The following is a 25,566-nucleotide window of genomic DNA, read 5'->3' as shown; positions in this document are numbered from 1 at the left end:
AAAGAAGCTGGACATTGTGGCACACACCTTTAATCCCAGCACTTGGGAGGCAGAGGTAGGAGGATCGCCATGAGTTCAAGGCCACCCTGTGATTACATAGTGAATTCCAGGTCAGCCTGGGCTAAAGTGAAACCCTGCCTCAAGAAAAAAAAAATGAAAAGAAAAGGAAGAAAAAGAGGGCTGGAAGGATGGCTTAGCAGTTAAGGTATTTGTCTGCAAAGCCAAAGGAGCCAGGTTTGGTTCCTCAAGACCCACATAAGCCAGATGCACAAGGTGGTACACGTGTCTGGAGTTTGTTTGCAGTAGCTGGAGGCCCTGGCACACCCATTCATTCTCTCTCTCTCCCTCCCTCCCTCTCCCTCTTTCTCTGTCAAATGAATACATAATAAATAAAAAATTTTTTTTAAAAAAAAAAGGAAAAGAAAGAGAAGTGGGCTGCATTCCTGAGGAAGGACACAAAATGAAGGTGGTTTTCCTCAGGCCTCTACACACAACATGCATGTGCACGCACAATACCAATACCCACGCACACACATAAACATAATTATTCACACATAAATTTAAAATTAACCTATACAGTGCTCTGGTTTTCAATGTATCCAGATATGCATCCATTATCATAATTAATTTCCAAGCATTTTTATCACCTCTAAAAGCTATCACTCCTCATTGTACCAAAACACCCTCAGTTTCTGGTACCACTGGTTTGTAAACTGTGTATATATGTTGATTTGTCTATTCTGGAAATTTTTACACAAATAAAAATCGTGCAACATGTGGCTTTTTTTTTTTCTATCTTCTTCTACTTAAATAAGGTTTCAAAGTTTCATCCATGTTGTGGCATGCACTCACACTTCATTCCTCGTTACTTGTTAATACTCTATTGTATTGATGCATCACTCTACAGTGATGGACATTTATTTGTTCATTCGCCAGTTGATGGACATTTGGGTTATGAATAGGCTACTGTGGAAGAATGAATGATGCCATTCATCATTTTAAGCTATGATGAGCAACGGTGACTAATGCTGCTGTGAACATTAATGTATAAGTTTTTGTGTTTCGTTCGTATGATTTATTTTTGAGGGATATGCACCTATCTTACAATTGCTGGGTTGTGTAATGAATATGCACAGTCTTTTCTAGGAACTTGTTTCCCAAAGTATTTTTACAGTTTTGCTCTGCTCTCAGTAGTGTCTGGAGATCTTTATTTTTTTCTTTTTCTTTTCTTTTTTTTTTAAACCCTCACCAACTCTCGTGATTAGTTCTTTTTTTGTATTCTTACCATCCTGATAGATACGAAGTAATATTTCGTGGTGGCTCTGGATCTGGTTCCTCGATGCCCAACAGTGTTGAGTTTCATTTCTCACTAATATCCATCCGTGTGTCTTCTCTGCAAAAATGTCTGTTCAAATTCTTTGCCCTTTCAAATTGAATGAGCTTCCCCTCCCCCCCATTGTTGACTTATAAGAGCTAGTTCTATTTCTTGGTCATAAGTTCCTTTTAAGATATATAATATAGAAATATTACTGGTGTTTATATTTTTTTCTTCACTTTCTTGATGATGTCATTTGAAGCATAAAAATTTTTAAGTCCAATTCATCTACTGTTTTCCTTTTTATCGTTTTTATTTATTTATTTGACAGCAACAGACAGAAAGAGAGAGAGAGAGAGAGGGCACTCCAGGGCCTCCAGCCACTGCAAACAAACTCCAGATGCATGCGCCCCCTTGTGCATCTGGCTAATGTGGATCCTGGGGAATCGAGCCTTGAACCAGGGTCCTTAGGCTTCACAGGCAAGTGCTTAACCACTAAGCCATCTCTTCAGCCCCTATTTTCTTTTTTCACTGTGCTTTTGATGCCATATCTTGAGAATCCAAATCCAAATCCAAAGCGAGAAAGATTTATTACTATCTTTTACACTAAAAATTACATAATATTTTTCTTCTATAATCCATTTTGTTAACTTTATATTGTGATAATAGATATAGGTTACAGACATTTTTATTTTAAGTGCACAATTCAGAGACAATAATGACATTGAGCTTGTTGTGTAATACCACCAACACTGCCAAAGTGTTTTTATCGCCTCAAACTGAAACTCGGCATTCATTAAGCAATAACTCCTCATTGTTCCCCTCCTCCCCAGCCCCTGGCATGAACTGAATTTGTTATTGTATCTTATTTCAATTAACTTAAAGGTTAAGCACCTACGTGCAGCTAATGCCTACCATATTGCACTGTACAGTTCTGACATCACCAGTATCACCCCTCCTGGATAGATAGCTGCCGCCATTCCTAAACTGACACTGCATTGTCATTCCTTGCTTGCTTCACACATAGAATCTGTTTTTTGTTTGTTTTTTACTGAGGTAGGGTCATTCTCTAGCCCAGACTGATATGGAATTCACTATGTAGTCTCAGGGAGGCCTTGAACTCTCAGCAGTCCTCCTACCTCTGCCTCCCAAGTACTGGGATTAAAGGTGTGCACCACCATGCCAGACTACATATGGTATCTTTTCTCACAAAAGTTACACCTTTCCTTTAAGAACATCATATCATTTAATTCCAGACTCAGATCCCTCCAGTAGTAATCTGTCACAATTTCCATAGACGTGCAGGTCCTTCAGCATGCCCTACCTAAATTTGACTTGTGGCCGTGTGACTGCTATTTTTCCTCTCCCAGTGGCTCCAGCCAGACTGAATTCATGGTAGACCTTGAGCTCATCAAGTACTGTCTGCATTCAGACTCTTAGGAAATTCTCCTCTTTCTCAGAACCCTCTTGTTCTCAATAACTCTCATTTAACTCACTCCCTCATGTCATTCCCACTTGTGCCCATGTTCCCTCTCTGTCTCAAATCACAGCCTCTGTCAGTCTGTGTTCAATCACTCTACCTCATATTTCTTCACAGTACTTACTACACCTGACATTGTACTGTATTTCAACTTGCTAGTGTATGTATGTCCTGTCCACCTCACTGTCACTCAAGTTCCATGGAAACAGGGGCCTTCTCTCCTTCCCAGTTCCCATGATGCCTTGCAGAAAGTTGGCATGAGTACATTGAAGAATAACCTTACTCCTTTCAATACTATAATCTGTGTTAAAATCACAGAGACAAGCCCTTGTGTAATCTCAAATGTTCTGTATGGAAACATGCCTTTTCAAGTGCTGCATTTATTATTAAAGCACTAGGGCTAGTTACTGAAAAGCATTCATAGTTTTGAATGGTTATTTGCAAGTACCAAGTATCACTCATGCGAAATGCTTGGGACCAGAAACGTTTCCTATTTCACAGATCTTGGATGGTGAAATACCTGTGTACCCTTCACTATATGAATATTCCTAGTCTAAAATCTGAAAAGTTCCTTTTGAATTTTGAAACAGTTCAGATTTCAGATTTCAGATTTTCAGATTAGGAATACTCATCTGCTGTGTTGTTGTCATTAATTTATCCTCACCCTTTAAACTTTTCTCATTACCTTTTAATGAAGACCTATCTCACCTTCTCACAATCTCTTTCTATCTCTCTCCTAAGCTTCGGGAGCTTGCCTTTGTAAGTCCGTGGTGGCATGTCTCTCTGATCTCCTGGTGTGACTCTTGGGCTCCCTAGTAGCTGTCTCTCAGTTCTGGGCTGTGATTAATGTAGCCCTGGTGTCAGTTTGTGGTTCATCTTCCACTGGCCACAGACTGATCTCTCGGGATTAAGCCTGTATTCTAGAGCTGGATCCACGGACCAACCATGACCAGATTCCACCTACGACTCCCCTTCTTTAAGGACAGTAAAGCTTCTCGTAAGGTTGGGATTTCTCAGCAACTAGATGAATCAGCAAGCCTAAATATGTATGGATAGCAGTGACTGGATTGGAAAATTTGAACATAATCAGACCTGGGCCTGAATGTGTAGGAGGGTTGGCAGTGTTACCCAAGGAAACCATTCCTGACCTTAAAATAGCTTCACACTCTCAGGATCGGACTCATATTTCTGAGAGCAGTCTTGGCAACACGAGTAACAGCATTCTAGCAGAGCTTTGAGGTAGTGGTGGTTGTGTAGATTGCAGTAGGAAAAGTGGGAAAGAGAGAAAGAGAGAAAGGATCTGCTATGCAACTGAAGCTTTGGAATCCTCACTTTATTTTCTAAACGTCTCTCACTGGATTTCTTACACTCCTCTAACTGCTAGCCTCAGAAGTTCATATAGTTACAAATGAGAACAAGAATAATGAATATCTCTGGAAATAGGTTCAGTCATTTTAAACTGATTTTGTGTTCATGCAATTATTTCTTTTTGTTGACATACAGTTCCAATTTTGCAAAAGCTAAAAATGCATAATAAATGAAACCTTGTGGAAGTTCCAGTGCTGTGGTACTTAATGATGACTGTTTAACAGATTCTTATTCCTGTCCCTTGTTTTTTTTTTTTTCTATGTTGTAAGCCAGACAAAAAGGAGATTTTAATTTTTATAAAAATAGAAAATTCAATGTAGATCGAATGTTTTTCTCATTTGGAAATCTGTTGTTTGATTTATTTTAAGAGCATATAAGATGAAAAATCCAATTACAAAAAGAAAATGCCTTTAAATTCACAGAAGATTCCATTTTGAAATGTCCTCACATTTAGATAGGTGCTTCTAATGTTCCATTTTCATGTTCTGAAGAAAACAGCTTACTGCCTTAGCCTTCCAGAAGTTAATAGTAGCTTCTTTGTTTTCCAGATATTCCACTGGCCAGTGGTCATGCCACAGACTATCTGTTTGTTGGAAATATTGTTTACACGGTAAGTGTATCACTGTTGGGCCATTCCTAAATAGTACACATGTGAAGTATACCTCTCTAGTAACTTTGTATAAGCTTTTCACATCACAATTATTTATTGCAAATCTTTATGGAGCATAGAGTCCTTAAAGTTCTGAATGTTTGTGACATGCCAGCATCATCCTGATCTCTTCTCATCTTTCTTTTCACAGTATGTGGTGGTTACAGTTTGTTTGAAAGCTGGTTTGGAGACAACAGCTTGGACTAAAGTGAGTTTTCTCTGGAATTATTTATCCAACATAGTTTTATGTAAGGACTTCTACTGAATCCTTTAGAAAACAATGAACAGCATCTAGCTGTCTTTATTTTAAATTGTGTATACAAAAACTCCTTTATCAGGGAAAATTTGCATCTACCCATTCTTACTGCTTCATTTGCTTATCATTTAATACAGCTCAAAGTTACTGACACTCATCTGTTTCAAATAAATATGCTTATTGTAAAACACACACACTGAAAATGAAAAAGAAAAATTAAAATTTAATATTTCCATATAAGTTTATTTCCAGGGAATAATTACTTTCAGCACTCTGCTGTGTTATCATTCATACTCTGTTCTCCGTATGCATTTTCAAATAAAATGATATATTATAGAGCAGAGTTTTGTAATTCCCATCCTAAAATATAGTTGGAACATTTCTTTTTTATTCCTGAAGGAATCTGCAAAGTTATTGCTCATAGTTAAAGGATACTGATTTTCACAGGTGTCCTATGCTTCTGTCATCAGAACCCTACTTTAGGTATCTTGGTTATTTCCAGAATGTGGGGATTATAACCAGTGCCTTCCATTTGTCTTTTCATGTCACTTATCTCACATGCTGCGAAGAACATAGGGTTGAGCAGGAGATCACTGTAGAATCAGGAATCTATTAATTGGCCATGGCAATTCCAGGTGAAAGGGGCATAGTGACTGGAATGTTGAGGAGAGGTTAGTGAATTTAGAGTCTGAATGGACTTACTTTTTATAAAAGACAGAACTTGCTGATGGGTTGTATTATCAGATATAGAACAAAGAGAAAACTCACAGATAATACTTAAAAATACAAAAGGAAAAATTCACAACTCAGTATTAAAAGGGACTTTAAATACCCAAGTTGCAGGCTGGGGAGATAGCTCATCATTTAAAATGCTAGCTTGCAAAATCTGCCAACCCAGGTTCATTTCCTCAGTACTCACATGAAGCCAGATGTAGAAAGCAGTGCATGTATCTGGAGTTTATGTGCAAGGAAGAGGTCCTGGTGTATCCATCCCTCCCCACTTCTCTCTCTGACAAACAAAATATTTTTGAAATAAATAAATAAGATATCCACATTGTAGCACAAGCAGTAGTGAATAGAATATTGGTTACCAGAGTCAATAAAGAGGAGGAAGACTAGGATAGAGAGATGAGCAGGCACAGAGTGCAATTGAATAGGAGGAATGATTTTTTAATACCCTATGGAAAATAGGATAACTATTCTTAATATCAATTAATTGTATATTTAAAGACCAGAAGAAAGGATTTGGAATGGTTATAACACCAAAAAAGTGATATGTAGTTGGCCGTGGTGGTGCACATCATGTCTTTAACCCCAGCACTAAGGAGGCAGAGTTAGGAGGATTTGCTATGAGTTAGAGACCAGCCTGAGACTACATAGTGAATTCCAGGTCAGCCTGGGCCAGAGGAAAACCCTGCCTCGAAAAAAAAAAAGTGATATGTGTTTGTGGTGATGGTCCTGTCAATTCTGTCAGTTATCCAAATCTGATCTTTATATATCATTTATGTGTCTTGGACTATCACACTGTACCCATAAAAGTGAATATAAAAGTGAATAATTGTATGGTGATTAAAAACATATTGACTACATTAAGTAAAAAAAAACTAACAAACAGGGGCTGAAGAGATGGCTCAGCAGTTAAGATGCTTGTCTGAAAAGTCTGAAAAAAACAGGTTCCGGGCTGGAGAGATGGCTTAGCAGTTAAGCGCTTGCCTGTGAAGCCTAAGGACCCCGGTTCAAGGCTCAGTTCCCCAGGATCCACGTTAGCCAGATGCACAAGGGGGCGCACGTGTCTGGAGTTAGTTTGCAGTGGCTGGAAGCCCTGGCGTGCCCATTATCTCTCTGTCTCTCCATCTGCCTCTCTCTGTGTCTCTGTCAACTCTCAAATAAATAAATAAAAATGAACCAAAAAACTTAAAAAAAAAAAAAAACAAAACAGGTTCCATTCCCTAGTACCTACGTAAAGCCAGATACACAAAGTACCACATGCATTTGGAGGTCATTTGCAGTGGCTACAGCACCCCCTTCACATTCTCTCTCTCCTTACAAATAAATAAAATATTTTATTTTTAAAAATAATATAAAAGCTATAATATACATTCTAGAATTAAAAAAAAAATACTTTTTGAAAAATGAACAGAACAATTGAAGTGATATAAAAGCATCCTGTTACATTTTCTCCACTCTCTCACAGATGGATAAACCCTTGTTTTATATAGCCCCATGGTAGAGAAAACATTTAGAATGACCCAGTGGTACCTTTTGTGGCCTGAGCTTGACTCTTAGAAGGAAGGTCAGCTGAGACACAATGTATTTTTATCTAGGACAGTTAGGGCCTTGGTAACTGGAATTCAGGAAACAAGGGAGTTAGAAAAATGGGCCCCCCTAATGTCTGGGAAGACCTCACATTCTTTCCATCAGGAAAGGGGTTGGATGAGAGGTGAGGTTTTTATACTGGGTAAACCATGGGCCAGCAGAGAGCCATGTCTGTACCATTTTCTCCACAGTTCAGTCACCTGGCCGTGTGGGGAAGCATGGTGATCTGGCTGGTGTTTTTTGGCGTCTACTCAACCATCTGGCCCACAATTCCCATTGCTCCGGACATGAAAGGACAGGTCAGTACTGTGAATCACTGCATCTTATGCCAGCCATGGTTGGGCACGTGGGAGTTGAAGCCAGTTCTCTGTTTCTTGTGACAGTGCGCTTCAGTGTCATTACCTGCTTCTGTCAAAACTTACTGCGCATTGAACCAGTTAAAGCAGCTGAAAGAAGATTAGTTTGTAAAAAAAAAAAAAAAAAAAAAGGCTTATGAAAATTTATCATGAAAAATTTCATCGTAAATCCTCTGACTTACTCAGCCTGTCCACATGTCCATAATGAATTATGTGCTAATCATATGCAGCACTGACAGATACAGTTTCAAGGAGTTTTGGTCATTCATAATCATGTTGATTACTGGTTTGATGTTAAGTACATGATTAACTGCTTTTTTTTTTTTTTTTTTTTTTTTGGTAATTGCACTTGTGAAAGATAAACCTGGTGATTCTAGCAACCAGGCCATGTGATTATCTCTAAGCCAACCAGAGTTCAAGACTGGAGATCTTCCACTTGTTTGAATTGTCTTTGCATTTTCCTTTATATTATCTTTGTCTAGTCTAGCATCAACAATGACTGCCTGCATCGTAGAACCCCCACAATGTCATGTGTTGAGGGGAAGGGTCTCGACATGCCTTAGGGTGAAAGCACAACAAGGCTGTGCAAGCCCACCCTGGGGTCTCATAGCCAACACTCCCTTAAGCCCTAACAAACAGATACCCAAGTCCTGAGCTTTGGGAGCTTCTTTGGGGACCTTCCTGGCTTGATGTGTTCCTTCTTGTAGAGTGAAATGTCATTGTGACCCCATTTCTGGTCTCTTTTCTGGGTTTCCAAGATTCTGAGATGCCTTCTCTATCCAGCCTTGCTTAGGCCTCTCTCCAGGTCCAAATTGACATGCATATTCCTGGTTTCAGCAATGAGACTGGCATTGCCCAAGGCTCTGTCTCTAATGCTAGATGCTTGTCACAAGGCTCTCCACTGAATACAGTGGATGCTTGCGCTGTTCTGTCCACCTGTGTTTGCAGCAAGATGCTCATGATGCTGGAGGACAGAACCCAGGATGGGAAGTGAAGAACTGAGAGTCAGGGGTAGGCTGCAGTCACTGCTGCAACGCCCAGGTCCTCCGTGAGTGCGGGAGCTAAACAGACTGGCACTGTCCTGTCAGGGTGACTTGTGTGTCTCAGCTTCATCTTTGCTGTCTGTCAGGAAAGGGGATGAACATCACCTGCTTCTTGTTTTTCTCCAAGTTCAGGTGGTAGAGGAAATTCCAGGGCATTTATTGAATGAACACATAAGATTGCTGTGTAGCAAAATGAACATTTCTCATCAAAGACACTGTGCATTTAAAGAAATCAGTTGTATTGTGAAGCAGTGTGATTTGTTCCCACAGAACAAACCGAGAAAATTGTTAAGTGCTTGTCAGTTGCTAAGGCATAGCAACTTAGAATAACTGTTACATCTTCTTGGGTAGTGGTGGGTCTGTTCTGGTTTTATGTGGAAAATGTCACAGAACAATAAATAGGACTATTGCCGATTGCCACAGACAAGTTTCTAAACTAGAGGAGAGTGGCAGCTGACAGGATGGGGTCAGTGGGGTGTGACTGGAAGGCAGATCACTTGCTTGGAAATCTCTTCATTGTTCTTTCAGTCCTGCTCTAATAAGCCCCCTCTAGGCATACTCAATTCAGAGACTCCAGTTGCAGCATGACGAATTAGGCCAGTAGGCAACTTTGGCTCCTATCAAGTGGCTGACTTACAAACTGAAGAGGGACCAAGGTCATCATGTATCCACTGAGCTGCTCGGCCTCTCTGTACTAGTGGTGAAGGCTTAACTCAGTGGTGGCCTTTCCATTCACTCATGTGTTGTGTGACATTTCATTCAGATGACATTCACTGTGGATGGTTTCAGGAAGTTGTGTCTAGTGACTACATAGCCATATTAGTTTGCATCAGTGATGTTCAAGTGAGAACATCACCCAATGGTGCATTTCCCAGGCATCCCCATTGTTAAATGATGCATGGCTATCTTTGCAGACTTCTCTAGTGAAAAAAAAAAAAGGTGAACTCTTCCTACCAACCAAAAACAAAAAGAAGTGATGCTACTCAATTACATTTCATTTTTGTATAAAAAACTACATTCCACTTAAACGATGACATTTACATCCTTTTGTTGATCTGTTGGTTTCAGCGGGAGGAAAATGATATTATTTTGAAATGGAGCACAGCTGGGCGAAACTGAGGTTTCCATTAGGTGTTGAATGAGAGGATTAGTGTTGTTTTCATCTTTCAAGGAGATGTGTGCCATTTTTGGCCTTCCTCTGGAAAGAGATCTGACTGGGGGAGGGTGTCAAAAACAATGTGTGTCTTTCATGCCACAGCCAGCGTCACTATGTCACCTGCTGCCACTCTATTTTGATTTAATGGTTTGTTGATCTGTTGAGAAGTGGCAAGGAACTATGCACAGTATGTTACATTTTTGAAGACTCACTTAGGTGGAGAGCAGCTAAGAGTAGCCTGAAATCTCAGATAAAGTGTCAGAAAGGCTCATAGCTGCACCAGGAGGAACCAGAAATACCATTAAAATGAGATAGAAGCTGGGTGCAGGTGTGGTCAGTACAGGAAGTACTCCTGAGAAGGACAATTGAAAACATGCCCAAGCCATGTCCACCCCTTGGGCTTTCGCCTAATAGATACCTAGGAGTAAGGGCATTCTGGGAAAAGGCTTCTTTACAAAATAGTTTAAGAAAGCTTTAGTGACTTTTATAAACCATGCTTTATAGTGAACTGTTCAATAGCTTTTTGGCAAATGAACATGGTTCTTCAAAGCTCTATAATTAAACTAGTATCTAATGGCTCATAGCATTTCTCACCCAAGAGCCAGAGACAGACTTGACACTGAACAGTCTATCTATTCATAACATCTTCAGCCATTAAAAAGATGCATTGTTTCTTCTGAGGTTTCCTCAATGAATGTGATTAAGTATTTCTTTATTTAGAGTCTTTCTCACAGGCTTGAAGGCAGATATGTCTTGAGGGCAAAGGGAAGGAAAGGCCACAGAATTAAAGTTATTTCCCACCATCAAAGACTTTTATCTTCTCTATGGCACCTTATGATATGGTATGTGACACTCCACAAGACATCCAGTGGAAGTTTGTGAAATCAAGTCTTCTGTGCACTCTCCTAACAATGTGCAGATTTCAAGGGACACACTACTACTCCATTCTGTTTGTTTTAGGATCACACTTATACCATAATAAATTAAGAACTCAGCTTATGTCTACACTTCTTAATTCCAAGGTCCTTAGCTATGGAAAATAGAAGAGGATGGTTTTTCCCAGTGTACTACATATATTTCTTTCTCCCAGTACCATGACCATGCAATAGTAGCTTTTTCACTATGGAACATAATGGAGTTCCCTTAGCTCACCACCTTCCCCAACATTCCCTGCTGGTGTGGAACTTTGAGAAGAACTCGATTTAAGGCCAGGTCAGGAAGTGTGCTTGTGTTCTCTTCGTGCACTTTCCATGCAGCCGCTCAGCCTCACCTCTGCCTCCAAGTCAGGAGACCTGAACTCCTGCCCCAGCCATGGCCTTCCAGCTCTCTGCACATCTCTTGACCAGATATAACTTCCTAATCAGCAAAGGCAGAATAAGATCACCAACCCTACTCACTGCGAGACAAACTGAGCACATATATATTCTTTTCCCTGGAGGGACAAGTGACATTTTTGAGTCTAGATGGGGTGTTTATCAGTAAGGCCATTGACCACTAGTGACAGATTCATCCGGATCACTTGTTAAAAATGACAGCTCCTCAAAATAAAAACAACAACAATGTGCATGTAGTCAGAGAGAGAGACTGACTGAATTTTTGGATGTGGTACCCAAATGTATCTCCTAAGGAGTCTTCCCTTTAAGGTGTGAAAATCACTGCTCTGAAATCACTACAGTATTACTCCACTGTGAGGTTTTAGCTTGAGCTGGATGTGACGGGAGAAGATGATCCTGAAAGCACCCACAGCTGAGTGCATTCTTCTGGGGCCGTGTAAGATGGGCCTGGTAACACAGAGAGCACCTTAAAGCAGTGGCTTTCTAAATAGGGAATTGTGCCAAAGACATTATGTAGTGCACCATGGAAAAATACTCCTCACTAACGTTGGTGCATTTTCTGTAAAGTTCTTTTCATTGCTAGTAAAGTGGGGAAAAAAGCCTCTCACTTCAAAGCTTACAAACCGCTAACTCCAATTCCAGTACTGAGTGCCAGTTACTGATATATATATGGCAGTCAGTATCTATTCAGTTACTGGTATATAGCAGTCTCTCTCTCTCTTCTTATATACAAGAATTTATTTCTTTGTGAGCTTTCTAATCACACTTGCAAATACACCCCAGTTGGCTAAGTGCAAACAGAGGGAGGACTGGTGCTGTCATTGAATCAGACTGATGCATGACTGTTCTTCTCCAAGAAATTATCTCCCTTGGATATTACAGTACATTTGACTGAAGGCCTAAGGGAGTCCACATGAAATGTGAAAAGAGCTTGTCTGTATGTGCTGGTGTGTGCTCAAGGAGATAAGCTGAGAAGGCACACAGACTGCCTTGCCCAGCTGTGGTTCCAGTGTCTCTGTAAAACCAGGTGTGCAGGTAGGGATCACCTATGGGTCAGGTGAGGACTGTTGGGACATGGTGGTGGTTTCCAGTATCCATCCTCCTTCATCCTTGCCCAGGGATGCCCAGTTTGTATTCACTTATATATTGTGACTTGTTCAAAAGACCTAGCACCACCACGCAACTGTTTACAGCCCTCATTACAACCTAGCACTTAATTCTCTCTGCACAGTGAAGGGTTCAGAAGCTCAAAGGAGACATTTGCTGGGGGTTCTGGGATAGGAGTGTGTGCTTCCAAAAGAAATCCACTAAGGAGATGGCCTTCTCTTCTAAATGGTGTCGTTGCAACTGTGGCCCTGCTATAATTTGCATTGTGAATGTCTCTCAAATGCTGAACCGTCCCCAGCTAGGTTCCCAGCCTATGGCACCATTGAGAGGTGGTAGCTCTCGTGAAAAGAAGTGCCCAGTGAGAGGCCTTTAGGCCACTGAAGGTAAGCCCTTGAAGGGGGTTATGCGAGGCCAGCCCCTTCTTCCTCCTCTTCTCTTTTGCTTCCTGCGTGAATGAGGTGAAAGGTTTTGCTCAACCATACACTCCCTTTGCGATACATTGCACTGTCATAGGCTCAAAGCAACATGGACTGAAACCTCCAAAACCTTGAGCTAAATTACCTTTGTAAGCTACCTCGGGCATTTGTAATGACAGAAAATCGGACTATGACAGACCAGAGGATTTGTTCATCTACCAGGAAAAAATTCTCCCCTTAGAATCCTATTGCTGTTGTAAAAGTCAGACTGGAAAAACAAGAACCTTAATAAGTCTCCCATGTAATTTTGGAGGTACCAGATGATGGCCACTTTGAAGCCCACCCAAGGTCAGGCTCTCCTGGGAGCCACTCCTGCATGTGGCCTTTGTGTGTGGATATGCAAAGGAAAGATTACTTCATCCAAGTGTGAGTGGCTGTTGAGATGTTTTTCTTATGTCAGTAGCATACAGCCAACAAAGGAAATAAATGGTTTTTAAAGTAGGCGTAATACTTTATGACCTAGTTTACTTTACTGTTTCACCACACTCAAAGTTGTAGACCAATATATAGATACTTGTAAAGAATTACTTTAGTGATACAATCATGGATGTTTGAGATAATAATATCCTAGAAACACTTTTATGACTATCTGAAGTTTAGTAGAATTATCTTCAACATGAAAATACTGAAAAAGATGGCTTGTGTTTTCCTAAAACCCAAGTTTCACAATCTGTGGCCCGGAAGGAAGGAGTGGTCAGCCTCATAGTTAGGCAAAGCCACCATCAGAGACATGCTGTTTGGTTTGAATGACATCTTTGTATGGTTTTATCAAGTATTGAACTTGGCCAAGCTTCCAGTTCACATTTTAGCTTTTAAACCTCTGCATCTGTGGGATAGGAAGACTGGTTTGATTTATACAAAGGAGCACACCATGTTTCTGGGTGATGCAGTTACCTTCTGGTTGCTGGGACAGAATACCCACCCAACACAGGGAAGGAAGGGGTTGACTGTGGCTTACGGTCTTGAAGGAAAGTTTCATCATAGCATAGAAGAGAAGACATTGGTCATCACTGGGCTTTAGCCGTGAGCTACCTCTGGCTTGCTCGGGGGAGCTGGGCTAGATAAACCTCAAGGCTCACCCCAGGTCACACACTTCTAAGCAAGGCTGCACCCTCTGGGCATTAAGAACAAGACTCGATCACACAGACTCATGAGACTATGGGGAATGTGTCAATTCAGACACCACACTGGGTAACAGTATTGCCTGAAAAGCATCAGTACTGGCACAACTGAGTGGGTGAAGTCTTCCTTGTTTCTCACATGCCTGGTACTGTTGTCACTGACATCTCAGCTATCTCACTGAGGCGTGTCACTGCCCTGTGCTATCTCTCCCAGAAAACATCCCACGACCATCCTCATCTGAGGTAGTCCACAGAACAGGAGCCAATAAAACCAAACCAGAGCCAAACAAAAAACTGTCTTCACTGATGATTTGAAAAGAAAAAAAAAAACAAAAACTCAGGGGCTGGAGTGATAGCTTCATGGTTAAGGCACTTGCCTGGGAAGCCTGAGGACCTAGGTTCAACTCTCCAGGACCCACGTAAGCCAGATGCACAAGGTGGTGCACACATCTGGAGTTCGTTTGAAGTGGCTAGAGGCCCTGGTGTGCCCATTTTCTGAATTCTAGGTCAGCCTGGACGAGCGTGAGACTCTACCTCAAAAATAAAACAGAAGTCAGAAATGTTCACTTATCCAGTTGGTTCTCACAGACCTATACGTGTTTGGACCCTAAAATCAGGATATTCAGGCATTCATCTAGCAGTTCTATCACAGAATGGCTCTTATAACTGTTACATGGAACAAGTTGCTTTTGTTTTCCTCTTCATGGTTAAAACAAAGAAAGAAGTATATTTTTTAATAAGTTGGGAGCTCTATCAAAAGGATTCAGAGTGGAAATGTGTCTGTGTCCTACCAGCAACTTCCAGACCCAAGGGGGCAACAGTATCCATCTGGTTTAAAGTGATCTGTCCAACTTCTTTGTACTGGGTACAGGTAGTATGCGCAGATATAGGACCTGAACTAAATTAACCTGAGGCCCGAGACCTTTGTAAATTCGTCAATTGTTTGTAATCCACACTTGGATTACCCTTGAGCTTTGGCTTCTGTCACACGTGGAAGTCAAAACTATTATAAAGTGTATACTGGGGGATAAAGAAATGAAAGAAAATAATGTACGTATATAACACTGCTTATTAGGTAATTACTATTTATCAGACAAAATACAGTTGTCCCCTAGTAGAGGATTGGTTCCAGGAAACATCACAGATAACCAAGTCTGTGGACACTCAAGTATTTGCAAAGAACCTGCATACATCTTCCTGTCTACATCCAGTCATCTTTACATGATTTACTTCATTTATCTTATTTTATTGATTTTCAAGCAGAGATTGAGAGAGAGAGAGAGAATGGTCACATCAGGGCCTCTAGCCACCGCAAAGAAATTCGAGATGTACGTGCCACGTTTTGCATCTGGCTTTACATGGGTGCTGGGGAATTGAACTTGAACATGATCAGGCAGGCTTAGCATCCAAGTACCTTTAGCCACTGAGCAATCCCTCCAGTCCCCTAGATGGCTTAAAACCCATAACATAACACAAATTCTGTGGAAATAGTTCTTATGTCATTTTGGTTAGGAAATCATGACAACAAAGTCTGTATATTTTCATTATAAACACAATTTTAAACCATTTTCTACCTATTGTTAGTTGAATGTATGCACGTATAGCATGCATGCATGGAGTGCCAACTGTATACATTTATATAGCTCTGTTGTGCAGGTATAATTACATACATCATGAGTTAAACATCGGCTTTAGTCATGAACCTGAGGGCACTGAGGCTGAGAGAACAGGAAAGGGCCCCGTGACTTCACGGGAGCAGAGCGGGAATTTCCACAGGTCCCTTAGACACTAGCATCTGAGCTGCCACACTCTGTTAGTACAGATAGTACCCAGGATGGGAGCAAACTAGGTATCTGGTAAACATCAATCCTCCTTAAAAATGTTGCTATATTGCATTTTATTTGAGGTGATTTATGTCATAATACAATGGAGTTTTGGGCATGTGTTGGGGGAAGGTACATGTGCGTGTATGTGTGTGTGTATGTGTGTGTGTGTGTCTGTGTCTGTGTGTGTGTGTGTGTGTGTCTGTGAATGTATATACACATGCATACACATACATGTGGGAGCCATAGGCCAACATTTGCGGGGTTTCCTCAGTCACTATCTTATTCTTTGAGACAGGGTCTCTCGCTGAAGCTACAGCTCATTAATTTAGCTGGACTGGCTAGTCAGTGAACCCCAAGAATTCCTGTCACCACACCTAGCATTAGACTCAGGTCCCGATGCTTGCCTGGCAAACACCTGACCCACTGAGCTATCTCTCCAGCCCTTGCAATGAAATTTTAAATCTATGCGTGTGAAATTAGAAAGTACAAAGAGACTTGAGATTGGAGCCACATTTCTCACACATTTCTGGGTCCAAGTAAAGAAGGTTCAAGTAATTTTTAAAATGTTTTGTTTTATTAATGACAAATTTTACTGTATGAACAAATCTTGTGTTGGTCCCTACTCCTGATGTTGTAAAAGCAGCATAAATTCAAGGGAACAAGCATAGATTGACTGACTCAAGCAATTTTTCTGAAATACATTACAGACCTACATGCTTTTGTTCTATGTACAAATTGAGGGACCTAGCTCTCCCCTACCCCAATAACCAGTCATTCCCCTTTTAGCAGTTAATTTTACTTTGGTCTGTCTTGCAAGGATGTTGTGTGTTAATTAGAGACCAGGTGGCTTTGATTAGGACTTATTTTTCTCTTCAGTTAAAAGTTTTGTTGTGGTATTGCCATTTGTCATTCATTGTGATGGTAATTTTTAAAGTGTCTGTCAGAAAATTAGAGACACATTACATGCTGATTTTGTTTGTTTGTAATATTTATGTTCAGTGGTCACAGTCTGTTTGATGTGGCTTTGAACTTTTCCTTTCACACAGCATGTGGAAAGGCATGTTTGGGACTATCTTGTCCATATTCCTGCAGAGGTCTACTTCAACAGCTGCAGAGGGAGGTAGCCCTGCCTGAGGGCAGGTGACCATCACTGGGGTTCTCTATCCAGAGATGGAGGGAGTCTTTAGGGGTTGGCTCTATTTAAAGGGACCAGAGGTACATGAGAAAGGCTGCTAAGCCTGGGATTTATGCACGAAAACATGACCAGGACATGTTGGATGAGAAAGGAACGCTTCAACCGAAAGCATACCATGCTGTCACTAAGCATGGGTCAGGGCTTTGCTGGTTTGTTCAGATGATGATGCGAAGCTAATGATGGACCAACTCTGGACAAGCTTTGAGTGGTTGTGATCTCCAGTTGCCATGTTTGCCATTGCAGTCATGAACTGTTGAAGAGTTCATTAAGAAATGCAGAGGCTCTCCACAGCTGGTTTAAGGAGAAGTCATACGTTGTTGGCATTCCTTTGTCTAAACACAGGCAAAGAGAAATCTCAGTTGCTTGGGACTGTGGCATATAGATATACACACATACATATATACATATGTGTGTGTGTGTGTGTGTGTGTGTGTGTGTGTGTGTATCTATATATACCCTGAGTCAGAGTGCATGTGTGTGTGTGATGTAGTGTTTTAGTGATTGTGTCCTGATTTTAATGAGGGACAGGCTTGGAAATAAATATGTGTAGACGTGTAGACACTTCGCAGAATGCTGTGAGGGTAAAGGCTGCCCACAAGGCCCAGCAGCAGGCAGAATGCATTGTGGCATCCCATCCACCTGTCCTACATCTTTCACTTTTGTGATAAAAGCCCCCTCGTTAAATCTTTCCCCCATGCATGCCCCAGATGGGCTGGGAAGATAGCTTAGCAGTTAAGGCACTTACTTGCCTGTGATGCCTAAGGACCCAAGTTCAATTCTCCAGTACTCACGTAAGCCAAATGCACAAGGTGGAGCATGCATCTGGGGTTCTTTTGTAGTGGCTAGAGGCCCTGGTGTACCCATTGTCTCTATCAGCCTCTTTCTTTCTGTCTCTCTCTCAAATAAATAATTTTTAAAAAATAGAAAACAGCACACCCCAAAGATGATTCTGCTCTGCTTCTGGGCGCTGAATATTCCATCCAAAATTCATCCCCCAGGCCTTCCTTCTCCTTCATTTCAGCATTCAACCAGGAATGGACATGGTTCCCACATTGTGCATCCAAGAGACAAGTCAAGGGTTTCTATAGAAATTAATGGTGTGGGGGTCAACTCATGGGTCGTTGGGTTTGCTCTATAAGACTGGAGCTGCTAGAGGCTGTCAGGAGAGTCAGAGAAAGTGCCTGTCTGTGGTGAACAGAGCAAGGAGCAAAGCTAGACTAAGTGTTGACAGCAAAGCATGTGTCCCTGAAGCCCCCTCCCAGCCTACTCCCCCCTCAGCCTGAAGTCGCACCACCTCTGAACTTTTCAGAACCCACAAGTCCCTGGATTTCCATGTCTGCCATATATAATTCAAGTTGGGTTTCTGTTACTTATGTAAAAAGTCCTAATTAATGGAAAAATTATTCATTCAAGTTACAGACGCAGAAGGTAAAGTTGTCTGGGTCAAATTAAGATAGGGAGGACCTTCTTATCCCTTGTGGAAAATTGGCAGTCATGATTATGTAGTAGAAAAACAGCTGGTCAACTTTTCCTACTTGAATCTACCAACTGGAACAAATAGAAATACAAAAAGACCTTGCTCTTTCTGTAGCCTTCAGAATGTCTCTCCTTCAACCATTTGATGTCCCTCACCCAAACCCAACCCCCGCTCCCCCTACACACACACAAAAAAAAAATAGGCTAGGATAAAGGCTAATTGTTTGAAATTGTGCCAGAAAATAATAGGAGTGTTTCTCTTTCTTCTGGCAGCCAACAATTTAAAATGGCTTAAAGTCAAATAATTGTGAACAGCGCTGTCCAATGGAAATATAACAGGAGATATGTATATAGTTAAAACTTTCCTAGTGGCTCAACTGAAAAAAAAAAGAAGTGAAATTAGTTTTGCTGATAAATTTTATTTATCCCAGCAACACCAAACTATCAGCACATCAATATGGAAGCAACATAAAAGGAAATGATAAGGAGATGGTCTTTGTTCTTTCTGTACCATGTTACACAGGTGGGAACCCTCCAGGCAGATAAGGTGTCTCTCAGGCACTCAGCAACCACCCCTGGGCAGGAGCACTGTGTTGCTCACACATGTGTGGGATAGCACAGCTCTTGACCCTCAGGGACTTGAAAGCCACATTTTCTTCCACAGCCAAATGAAGCATGAGCAGCATCATGAGGGAGCTGGTGGCATGGGCACACACACCTGTCATCCCAGCACTTGGGAGGGGGAGGCAGGTAGATCACGAGTTCAAGGCTAACCTCAGCTACATAGCCTGCTCAAGATCAGCCTGGACTACATGTGAATCTGTCTCAAACAAACAACCCCCCCCGACACACACACCCCAGAAGAGGGAAGTACCCACCAGATAAGGCCAGGATGTGGGAGATGTTAATGCTGTAGGTGCCACCATACGCTCATGGAGTCGCTTAGTCTAGTCCCCTTCCCTGGGAAGGATCCAGACTCTTAACATATACTCCCTAAAAATAAGGTCTGGGGACAGAAGAGTTGTTAATCTATAGGCCTACTAATTGTTTTAAGTGGAGTTTATGAACCAAAATTTATAAAGTGTGGCTCTGACTTCAAGTATTTCTTCCAAATTTTTGGGTAACAGCCAGCCCAATCATTTTCCTCTAGATGGTGGAGGGGGCAAGTGAACTCTGGTTCTGCTAATGGCACGCTGAAAGCAGCTGGGCTCTTCACTCCTTCGGGTGATTCTGAGCCTGGTTGTTCCCGCTTCCAAAGTGTCTCTTGAGCAGATCTTCATGAGCCCCGTTCTCATCCCGTCCAGCTCACTTGTGTTGCATCATGCATGTCTGGTTCACCATGGCAGCTTAGGCAGTCGGTTGGTCTGGATGCATTCCTCTGCTGCTGCATGACGCACACGAGGCTGATGTCCTTGTTTGTTCCATGTCAACCTTGTGCCCTTGACATAGAGTTTTGTGTCATTTGGCGCCTGACACCTCTTCTTGGGAGACTCGCCCATGACCATTTGGAAGAAGCCTAGCGACGCACCCGCACATGAGAAGGTGCTGATGCGTGGGTGGGTACAACGTGCTTCTGCAAAGCGCTATGCTCTAGATGGCGGGCGCTGGCCCCTGCTGTATTGAAAAAGAGTGAATAGGCCCATGTTGCTGCTTCATGGGAAGTGTGTGTTTGGCAGCTCGTAGTAAAGGAAAGACAAAAGCAATACCAAGATGCATTTGGAGAACCTAATTCCAGGAGTCTCTAATATAATCACGATCTCATATTTCTTTGATGAATGTGACCCAGACTGCACAGGCAGAAGTCACCGTACCCTCAATCCAGCAGATCGCTGGGCAGCATTTTCACAATGAGATCCCAGCAAGTGGCATGTTGGAATTATAAAGATACGTAGCTGGGGAGGAGGGCTGGGTGGAGAAAATGCCAGGCATAGGTAGTTCAGACACAGCTGGCCTCCAATAAATTGGACGTGATTTCATGAGTGAAGTGAGCTTCCCTGGGGAGCTGCTGCTGAGAGAATGAGACAGAGTGGGAACCCCAAGGTCACTGGTTGCCTCAGAACAGACTGAAAGGGATACGGATCTTACTGCCAAGTTCAGTGATCTACAACACAAGAAAGCATCTAGGATTTGAAATTGGTCCCCAACGCAGCATCTTAATTAAAGAGAAGGAAAACAGTAGCGGTGATGTGTCGAGTAAAGAGCCAGGGGTGGGAAAGGGAAGAGGGCGGAGGCTGACAGATAAAGGGGGCCGGGAGCCCAGTATGATGGAGGAGGCCAGGTGGAGTGAACAACCTGCAAGGAGAGGCCGCGACTTGATGACCGGCTTGTTGGGAAACTTTACCAGGTCTGGCACCAGGAGAGAAAGTGACCGTGAAAAAATGTCCTGTAACTTAGTAAGTCTGAATTCTGCCCTTTTATGATGAATGTGGGGAAAAGTAATTCTAGAAACAAAAAGAAACAGAGAAGACGAGTATTCTTTGTAGCGGTCTTTTGAACTGCTGGATTGTGAAATAAATGACTCCTGTAAAAAAAGGTGTTTGTCCCATTTAAAAAAAAAAAAAGAATCATCTACTATTCAAAAGAAATTAAATGTTGTGTTAGAGTCTTATCTTAGTTAACCCATCAGTTAAATTTAATGATTGTAATGACGTCTTTAAGATATGCCTTGAACATTATTCTAGAAAAATAACATGAGTGTAATATGTTTTAATTGGGAATAGTTGTTTATTTGTTTGCTTTTGCAGTACTGAGAATGCAGCCCACAGCCCCTACACAAATTAGGCAAGTACTCTACCACTGAGCTACATTTCCCAGTCCATCACCCCGAGGGTTTCACTGTGTACCCCTGGCCAGCCTCAAATCCTCCCACTTTAGCCTCCTAGGGGGTAGGATTACAAGTTTGTGCCACCAGGCCTGCCAATAGTTTTATTTTGCCTATTATTTTTCTGTTTTTATTTAGTATTTATTTGAGAGAGAGAAAGAGAGAAGATATGGGCACACCTTTGGCAACTGCAAACTACCAGCTGACACATGAACCACTTTGTATGTCTGACTTTTCATGGGTACTGGGAAATCAAACCCCAGCCAGAAGGCCCTGCAAGCATGTAACTATAACCACTGGTCTATCTCCCCAACCACAAAATTTCATTCAAGTGACTTATGTAGTTCCTCTGACTGAGATCATCTTTCTGACAGAATACTACCTACTACATGCCAGTTTTAGGTTTCTGTCTCAAGTGTGTGTGTGTGTGTGTGTGTGTGTGTGTGTGTGTGTGTAGAGTTTAGATCTAGGCTGTCTACAGAGCCCACCTTTTTATTCTTTAAAATTCTGAGAGTGTGAAATGAGCTTCTAAAACTTTTAAAACTCTAAGCCTGGAACTTCTAAGAAAATAACAAGTTGGAGTTTGAGCAGAAGCTGTGTTATATATGAATTCTTCCCATCAGTTCACGTTCAGCTTCCCAGAGAAGTTTAGTCTGTTTGTACATCTTATATTTTTCACTGTCTCTGAAATAATTTCTGATCATTCCCCTATCTTCTCTTTGTTTCTAGTTTTGTTCCGTGTGTCTCCTCCCCAGCTCTTCAAAGCAAGCACCTTTGAAGACTTTTGTAGTGGCTTAAGTTTCAATTTCAATTCAAAATTTAGAATGTTCCAATTTTGCCAAGAGACTTTTCTCAAGCTGTTTATACCAAAATCAGCATCCCATTGAAATACAAAGGCATGTTAAAAGCCTCGAGGCTCCAGGGTTCTCTTGGAAGGTAGCTCTGCTCATTAAGGATATCACTTTCTACACACTATTGCTGACAAAAGGAAAGAAAGTTCTCTTTCTAGTGACTTCCTCATAGAGCCTCTATGATACAGAAGTGACCTGAAGTGTGAATGTCACTCATAGAAGATTGCCTGGGAAAATACCCATTTGCTAAATAGGTTGTGAAGAAAAGGTTGACAGCTTAACAACTTGCTTATACTGAACACTGGAGAAAAAGAGGTGCCAATTGTTCCTTAGAGAGGACATCTTGCAGACAGCCCACATGGACCCATGCAAAAGGCCATCCCAGAGATAGGGTAGGGTACAGATAAGCCAAACTAGCCCAGTCCATCACCATTCAGGCACCTCCAGGCATACTGAGGCAATTGAGACTTCTATATTTTGAATCAAAGCTCATTATTAGAGCTAGAGAGATTGCTCCATGGTTAAAGGCACTTGCTTACAAGCCTATAGCCAGGGTTCTATTCCTCAGTATCCATATAACACCAGATACCCAAAGTAGAACATGCATCTAGAGTTTGTCTGCAGCGGCAAAGGCCCTGGAGTGTCCAAATTCTTTCTTTCTCTCTCTCTCTCCTCACAAATAAATAAAAATATTTTTTAAACCTAGTGCCTATAGGGCTGGAGAGATGGCTTAGCAGTTAAGTGCTAGCCTGTGAAGCCTAAGGACTATGGTTTGAGGCTTGATTCCCCAGGACCCACATAAGCCAGATGCACAAAGGTGGCACATGCATCTGGGGTTCGTTTGTAGTAGCTGGAGGCCCTGGCATGCCCATTCTCTCTCTGTCTCTGTCTGTCACTGTCAAATAAATAAACAAACCTAGTGCCTAATATTATGGGGTAATGGCCATACAGCAAATCTAAATAGGCTTGGCTGTCACAGGTAAGGGGACAACACACAGCTCCATGCTATCACTCTCAATAGACTGAAGAGTTCCCTTAATCTTTTAGGGACCTCAACTCTGGTAAATCCAGGATTTGTGGCTTTGATGTAGAAAAGGTTCTCAGGACTAGCCAGCAAGAAGTAGAGTTGGAGTTTATTAAAGAGATTAATAGAGATTTTAAGCATGAGAGTTAAGAGAAAGGCACTCTGAAAGAAAGACATTCCTGAAAGTTTGGTGTGTGCTTCTCAAGGGAGAGTTTTAGTATATTAAAAGCATTGTTTTACTTATTTTATTTTTTATTGACAGCTTCCATACTTACAGACAATAAAACACGATAACCCCCCCACCTTCCCCTTCACAGATCCATACTCCATCACATCCCCTCCCTCTCTCCATTAGACACTCTTTTAATTTGATGTCATCATCTTTTCCTCCTATTATGAGGGTCTTGTGAAGGCAGAGCTAGGCACTGTGAGGTCATGGATATCAAGGCCAATTTCTGTCTGGAAGATTGCATTGTAAGGAGTCCTGTCCTTCCTTTGGCTTTTATATTCTTTCTACCACCTCTTCCACAATGGACCCTGAGCATTGGAAAGTGTGATGGAGATGTTTCAGTGCTGAGCACTCCTCCATCACATCTTCATAGCACTATGGTGCCTTTTGGGTCATCCCAGTGGTCACTGCCATCTGAAAAGAGAAGCTCCTCTAATCAAAAGTAAGACTAGCATTAATATATGGGTATGAATGTTCAGTAAAGTGTTTACAGGGCCATTTGGTGAGCATAATGTATTATACTCCTAAGGCTCATGACCTCCCCCGCCAAAGGCTTTTGATTAGGTTGTCAGTACCAATCATGTATTCCCTCCCACAGAGTGGGTTAAATGCTTTTTTAACATGGGTTGTAAGCATAGTGTGAAGGGGTAAAGAGAGGCACTCAAAAGGGAAGTAAGGCACACCCCAAAGCATGGGTGTAGGCTTCTTTAAGAAAGAGTCTGAATTAACTGTCTGAACATTAGCCATATATATATACCATTTTGATAGCTACAAGGCACATCTCAGAGGTCACTAAGAAACCTTTTGCTTTTTTCTATTGTTTTAATATTTTTGTTCATTTTTATTTATTTATTTATTTGAGAACAACACACAGAGAAAGAGGCAGAGAGAGAGAATGGGTCCGTCAGGGCCTCCAGCCAGTGCAAGCGAACTCCAGATGCATGCGCCCCCTTGTGCATCTGGCTAACGTGGGTCCTGGATAATCTAGCCTCGAACTGGGGTCCTTAGGCTTCACAGGCAAATGCTTAACCACTAAGCAATCTCTCCAGCCCTCCTTCCTTGTTTTAATAAGCGAGTTTATAGGGTAGAATAGAGGTGTCTTGGATGGAGTTTTGATCTAATTATATAAAATCAGGAGTCACTCAGGTTGCACAACAGGGTTAGGACATGATTTCTACTATAATTGGGGTTTCTCATGAGGTTCCTGGACAATTGCAGGCTTATAGCTGGTAAAGAGAAAGGCTGTAAGCCAATGTCAATGATGCTGGAATTCTTGCTTCTCAGCTAGTGAGAGGCTTCAACCAGACCCTTGGGTGATGAGCTCCTTTTCCTTCTCATGGCCCCATAATTTTCCCTGCCTTAATTTCATATCACCCATGCATCACCATGGCTTCCTGGTTCCTCAGACTCAGAATATTCCCAAGCACAGCTCTTTTGACTCCCTTTCAAGTTCCCTTTGCTATTCTGTTTGAGAACAATGGAGTCATGGTTGTTTCTGGTGCACTTAACCCAGGAGGACCTGAGGATGCTCAGCAGTCACAGATCCATGCTCCAAACCCATTGACTCTCACGTTCATTGACTCAGTGCTAGAGAAGAATTAGGGAACATAGATGAGGGGTGAGCAAGAGACATTGACTTAAGACTTAAGGAAAACCTCCCAAGAGGGAGGGCTCCGAAGAGAGAGTTGCCAGTGAGCTATCTGGCGTATGGGTCTTTTGTGAGATTTGTGGCAGGCATTGGATAGAGACTGAAATAATCTTTATTGAGATTTGTTATTCTTTGTGTATATAATGGGCCCAACCAGTGAGGGGCCAATACATATTGTGTAGGCCATATCTACCAAATTAGGCAGCTGGGTCATGTGTCACTCACCCAATCAGGGGCATAGATAGTCACCTGGTCTAGTCCTGCTCTCAACTAGTTGTATGCATTCTGAAGACTGCTGACTGAGTTGTTTTCCTTTTGTACCTTGGGCTATGGGCCTGGCTTGTAATTTACCATGGCCCTCTCCTCTTTATCGCCTGCTGGGAGCTCATCTCACCTCTGTGCTGTGCCTTCTCCTCCTAGTCACGCTTGCTTAAAACCCTCAGCTGCTTTCCCGTCTCCTCCATTGCCTTCATCAGAGAGAGAGTCTCTGCCACTCACTTCCCCTCCTGCAGCTGTGCA

General features: G+C 41.9%; 1 protein-coding gene across 6 annotated transcripts in view; it reads left to right on the top strand.

The window, feature by feature from the left end:
* The window catches only part of Atp8a2 (ATPase phospholipid transporting 8A2), a 651,823-nt gene that overhangs the window by 515,689 nt on the left and 110,568 nt on the right, over positions 1-25,566 (top strand). For all 6 annotated transcript variants that reach the window (XM_045153898.1, XM_045153899.1, XM_004670531.2 and 3 more), the window contains 3 exons: positions 4,712-4,773; positions 4,964-5,020; positions 7,576-7,683. In XM_045153898.1, coding sequence (XP_045009833.1) covers positions 4,712-4,773; positions 4,964-5,020; positions 7,576-7,683 — 227 coding nt within the window. The remainder of the gene's footprint in view (positions 1-4,711; positions 4,774-4,963; positions 5,021-7,575; positions 7,684-25,566) is intronic.

Source organism: Jaculus jaculus, chromosome 7 (assembly GCF_020740685.1).
Source record: "Jaculus jaculus isolate mJacJac1 chromosome 7, mJacJac1.mat.Y.cur, whole genome shotgun sequence".
NCBI classification, from domain to species: domain Eukaryota; kingdom Metazoa; phylum Chordata; class Mammalia; order Rodentia; family Dipodidae; genus Jaculus; species Jaculus jaculus.
The sequence above is the reverse complement of the archived record's forward strand: the minus strand, read 5'-3'. Positions and strand labels throughout refer to the sequence as shown.